General features: G+C 37.0%; 1 protein-coding gene across 6 annotated transcripts in view; it reads left to right on the top strand.

Annotated features, from left to right (window-relative positions):
* LOC106869304 (pleckstrin homology-like domain family B member 1) overlaps positions 1–6,000 on the top strand; it is a 462,567-nt gene that overhangs the window by 224,597 nt on the left and 231,970 nt on the right. The window contains exon 1 of one of the 6 annotated variants that reach the window (XM_052967735.1): positions 513–1,091. The exons of the other annotated variants lie outside the window; for them this stretch is intronic. Coding sequence (XP_052823695.1) covers positions 1,076–1,091 — 16 coding nt within the window. The 5' untranslated portion in view covers positions 513–1,075. Of the gene's footprint in view, positions 1–512; positions 1,092–6,000 lie in introns of those variants that run through there. 6 annotated transcript variants of the gene reach the window in all.

The following is a 6,000-nucleotide window of genomic DNA, read 5'->3' as shown; positions in this document are numbered from 1 at the left end:
ATATATATATATATATATATATATATAGTAAGTATTTATATCTGTGTACGTGTATGTGTGTATATACTATATAAAAAGTATGTATATATAGTATGTATAAAAATATATATGTATGTGTGTGTGTGTTATATATGATGTGTGTATATACACACACACACATACACACACATATACATACATACCCATATGGTATGTATGCATATGTCAGTATTTTGTATTTTACTGATATCCTAAAAGTATTTCATTAATGAAATTTGAAATTTTGTTATGAAATAAGTTTATCTGTGTTACAGTTTTGCATGTAGCTTATCATTGGCAATCCTTGCTACATGAAATATTATGAAATACAATATGGTCCGATTAACCAATAACAGACTTCACATGCTATCAAGTCAGAATTTCGTTTTTTTGCAATATCTTTTATTTATATTCTTTTTCAACAACTGATCATTATCAACTGTGAAAAGAAATGGCACAAGTTATTTCTGGTACTATGTAATACCGCTCCCCTTTCCATCTGTTAAAAGTATACCAGTTAAGACTGCTAAGCCCTACATCATCACTAACACACTCTTAATTACTGTTAGCTAAAACCTGGTGGTGCCAACGTGCTGTTTTTTCTCCTTACTCAGGTGTAATCACTGTCTGTGAGGGCTGCTATACTTACAGTACTCTAGCAACCAGTGCTTATTTAAGCTTGGCAAATGTTGCTGAGAAATCCAACAGAACTTTATTGCAGCTACTCCTCTCTTTCACCAACTATATCACTGCTACTATATCCTCCCACCATCCTTGCAAGTCAGTCTGTTAGCATCTTATTATGCTCCTGCCTGGGCTTCTTCCACCAGACAACTTTCTCTTGACATGTCTGCCGATGTTATCACCTTTTCGAATCTTGTATACATCCTGGATAACATTCCGTGTGGACATACGAAAGACTATAGAACATTAATTGTGAACTTTGTTATACTATTTATTCTTATCGTGTTTCCTTTCTGCCTGTTCAAATGTAAAAGCTGAGAAAGTTGTCGAGCCTTTTTTCGACCATTGCACCTGTTGTCTTTACATTTACAGAATGGGGGCTGACGTTAGTGAGTACTCTTTCCTTATTATACCACTTTTGTACTGTTCTGCCACACTGCTTAACACATTACTTATCTCTCGTTGTTTACTTTTTCCTATCACCTTGGAACTTTTTCATGTCCACATGTCAATGTTGATTACATGTGATTTTATATAATGTTTACTGTTTGTGTTTTAAACACTTGATGTGTTCTCAGTTCTCATTTATTTTTGTTACTAAAATATATTATTACCTTTTATCTTTTATGATATTGGTTTTTATTATTATTTACTATCAGTTTTGGAGGGAATCATTTACTTTCAAATAAATTTACTTTTAAGTTATTTAATAAGAATTAATTAGAAAAGATCCATTACTTTTTTTCAAACCAGTTATTTCTTATTAAAGAATAGATTTCAGTATTTCATTGATATGCAAAAATGTTCTAATTATTTTAATTATATTCACTGCCTTAATTATTTGTACTTTATTGTTAGTTATTTCTGGGTTTCTATAGAGGCACCTCATAGATCATGAGTTCATATCTTACATAAAGCAAGACATTTAATTCTACATATCCTAGAGAGTAGAGAAATTACAGAATAGAAACCAGGACTTTAGAGAAATTAGTTACTGCGATTCCAGAGAAAAAAGAAAAATTTGTAAGCTATCTTTGGGGAGATTGTTATTTTTTCATGCTTAATGCTACAGAAACTGATATCAGTGCTGCCTCTGTAAACCCTACAGAATCAAATATTGCCTCTGTGGATTCTTAATTTCTACTACAGAAAATGATGAATCAAGATAGTCACTACATGTTAGAAATACTACTCAAAATCCCCTCTTAAAGAAAGGAAGGATGATTACATGATATAGTCTTACACTACCATATAGAGACAGTATGCCCATGGCTGTTATGGCTTATCATAGGTTTGCTCAGTAAGGATTTACCTGGTGCTAAACAACAACAATACTAAAAATAGTTCCATGAGATTTTTGTGTTTTCAATCATCATCAAAATGTTGCTTTTGTTTTAAGTGATGATCCTAAAATATCAAGGATTAACTCTTTAGACTGCCTCTAATTTTTAGAGTGTCCCTGTTTAAATTTGACCCAGCCATCATAATCTTTATGTAAGAACCTTTTTTTGTGTTTGAAATATCCACTTAATAAAAAAGTTAATTATTTTACTAAGTCCATCAAATTCATGATTGTTTTCAAGAATTAATTGAAATATAGACTGTATCTCATTAGGAATATTGAACCTCAAACAGTTAATGTGATAGAACAAACCTACAAGGGTCAAAGGTGATGCACAAAATTCCTATGGTTTGACTGTTTAATGATAGGAATGAAGAGTACCTTAACTGCCTGTACATTTGTAAAACTGATTGATCTTTGTAATAGATCTCTGATTCTTAACAGCAAGTAAGTCTAATACATTCAGGGGTAAAGATGAATAATTAATGAAGTCAAGTACATCCACACCCCGTTCTGTTCTTACTAATTATCAAAATTACTTTGCTCTTCCATCATTATCATCATCATCATCATCATCAAACACCTGTTTTCCATTCTGTCCATTCTGTTGGATGGTTTGATGAGCTGGCAAGCTGGAGAGCTATGCCAAGTTCTATTGTCTGTTTTGCCATAGTTTCTATAGCTGGATACCCTTCCTAATGTCAGCCACTTCACAGAATGTACTGGGGGTGTCACCAAAAAACTTTCGAGGCAAGACAACGTCCTTGCTCTGACTGGGGGAGGGGTAGTATTGAGGGAAGTGGCTTTGTGCCAGTTGATGAGAAATTAAAAGAATGAAAGACTATAGAGATAAGTGTCACACTGTAAAAGAGATACAATTGGAGAACAAGGGAGAAGGAAATCTAGAGAGAAAGATGGAGTGAGTGGGAGAGATGGTGATATTAAGACATGCACTCAAAGTACAGTGGGTGGGAGGAGATACAGAGGATTGGACTGGGTAGGGAGACAGAGGGGAAAAATTTCATGAGAATTTGATGAGAGATGGTTAGATGGGACAGAGGTGGCTCTAGAAATTGAAGGTGAGACACATAGAAGTGGCTTGCAAGGAGGGGGTTATGTTAGATATGTGAGGGCATTGGGAGAGATAGGGGATAAAAGAAGTGTAAAAATGCAGTTTAGCAGAGTGGAGAGAGCATAGATGGAGAAAGATGAGGAATGGAAGTGGTTCTGAGGAGGGGGAGGAAAGGAGAAGGTAATGAAGGTGGGTGCATGGTCTGTGTCCATTCTGCTCTCCAGTGATAATGGTAGATGAATGATATGAAAGATAAAGAAGTGATGAGATGTGGGGGGAGCTTAATAGGACAGTGGGAATGGGGATGGGGTAGAGCTTTGGGCATACAAGCATTTACGAAGGTGGTTTCAGGATATTGATTCAGTTGTGGTGGGTGAGATTTCTCAAGCACCATTTCTCAAGTAAGGCACCAAATATCTCAGTCCTTTGTCAGTATTTTGAGATTGACCCTCAATACTTTGTCCCAGATCATAGGTCTCGCTCTTCCACCAGTTCCACCCACTTTAAGTTATCAGCATGTCTTTATGCAACTGTCCTCATTTATATGCATCATATGACTGAATCAGCATGTATGCTTAACTTTTCCCTCTATATACTAGCACTCAGGAGAGAATGACTGGGAGATGAGAAATTAGTGGTGTGAGAAGCTTGAAAGATAAAGTAATGGGTGACAAACAGATGAATGATAAAGGCATGTGTGATAAGAGGGATTTCTGATGGAAAGTCTGTGTTGCAGTGAGGCGAGTGATAGGAGTGTTACAGAGCTGACTGGTTATCAATGAAAGCAATGATATAAACTGCCTGCCACAGCTAAATAGGTCCCTAAGTAACAGAAGCTATCAACTACTTCTAGAGTGTTGCCTGAGGGAAGTTATTCTGCAAGTGCTTGTAGCATTCACTGCTGCTATGCACCTGCAATATGCACAATTTACCTTCTCTGTTAACGTACTTAAGGAATCACTCCATCTCTTACTCATCCTTAGTTTACACTGGGTACACTAAAGAATTTCTGCCTACTTGGGTGTGTATATAATCATTATTTTTATGCCTACTTTTTCCTTGCATCTTGAGGTCCTATTCTAAGTCTGGATGCCCTTCTTGGTACCAACTCTTGTTTTTAACTGAGGTATTTTATTGTACTGGTCTTTTTACATTGAACAGCTTAGCTCTGTGTGTGTGTACATGCATACTCTCTCTCCTCCCCTCTCAAGATGATTGTTGTATGGTTTCTGTTTACCAAATTTCAACCTGAATTTCTAATAGTAGGATAAAACAAGAAACTAGACAGTTGTGAAGAAATGTAAGCATATTCCATGTCTATGCCCCCCCCCTCACGCACACACACATACACATGTATCATTGTCATCATTATCATCATGGCTTTGTCTCGTATCTGCACAGCGACAAGCTGACTAGATAATCAGTCTGAATTGGGTCTTATATAGAGTTTCTTGTTTCCAAGATGGATCAGGAATTACATCTCACTCATACTTGTTATTTTGACATGTCTTTCTTGACACCAACCACTTTACAAGTGTGTTTTATCATAGTATCAGCACTAGTGAAGCACATGTGTCTGTGCATGCATGTGTGTGTTTGTGTGTGTACACTAATTCATTGGTTATATATACACACACACGTTCAATTATTGGGTTGTAGCCATGCTAGAGCACTCCATTCAATGTTATTTGTTGCTAATATTGACTCCCTTATTTTGTAGATATTTTATCAAACTTGTAAGGACAAAAATAGGCAGAGAAGAGAGATGTTACTGGAACTGCCAACAATTCATATACATAAATACATTCATATATATATATATTATACATACACACCCTGTATGTATGTGTTCGTATATATGTGTGTATGGAATTCTGCACACTTGCCCTGTTTACCTAGTTTCACTTTCAAGGCTTTGGATGACCCAGGGTTAGAAGACACTTCCCCAAAGTGCAGAACAATATAATCGTAAACCCAACTTCTTAACGACACAACTACACTGTGCCCCACATTATTAGGCAAATCAACCTTCTCCATAAATAAATGTATATTTGTTCAAAATCAGTTGTTTTCCCCTGACTGTTGGCAACACCAATCTGTGCACTTTCTGTTAAAATAAATTGGATCTGCACAGACGGAAGCAAACGGCAGCCATTATTGTGTAGCAGCAACATTTCTGCTATCCCAAATTATTAGGCAGGTGCCCAATTTAAGTGTCATGGGTCAGAAACGTGATCTTACCTCAAATGAGAAGTCTAGGTACCATCATGTCAGAGCTTGGGAAAGTAAAAACAACCATAGAAATATCCAAAATATTGGGAAGAGATCACCGAACAGTGAAGAGGTTTGTGCAGTTTCTGTCCGGTCAAGGGCAGATAAGGTCAAATCAAAGGTTACTTCGAATCGTACTTTGTCACATGTGAAGAGGGAAGTCATATGGAGCCCATGTCTGACAATTAGAGAAATCTTCAAACATTATGGCAGGGAAGAGGTGTCGAAAACTACCAGGTGTTGCCTCTTGACGCAGGTAACCAGGAGTGTTAAACCTGTTACAGGACCCCATCTGAAGGATGTTCATAAGCAGAAGAGACTGAAATAGGCAGAAGAATACATGAAGATAGATTTTTTAACAGTTCTGTTCACTGATGAACGCCATGCTACCCTTAACAGACCAGATGGCTAGAGTAAAGGTTGGGTATCAATCAGCAGGAACTGTCCTTATCAGTTGAGACACCAGCAGGGGGGAGGTGGGGTCACGTTTTGGGCTGGTGTCCTTGGTGGTATGATGGTCAGGCCATGGAAAGTCCCAGATGGCATTAAGATGACATGGAAAATATATGTTACCTTCTTAAAGGACAATTTCCAGCCGTCGTTCAGAAGGCAA

This window comes from Octopus bimaculoides, chromosome 5, assembly GCF_001194135.2.
Source record: "Octopus bimaculoides isolate UCB-OBI-ISO-001 chromosome 5, ASM119413v2, whole genome shotgun sequence".
Classification (NCBI taxonomy): domain Eukaryota; kingdom Metazoa; phylum Mollusca; class Cephalopoda; order Octopoda; family Octopodidae; genus Octopus; species Octopus bimaculoides.
This window is presented reverse-complemented; position numbering and strand designations above follow the sequence as displayed.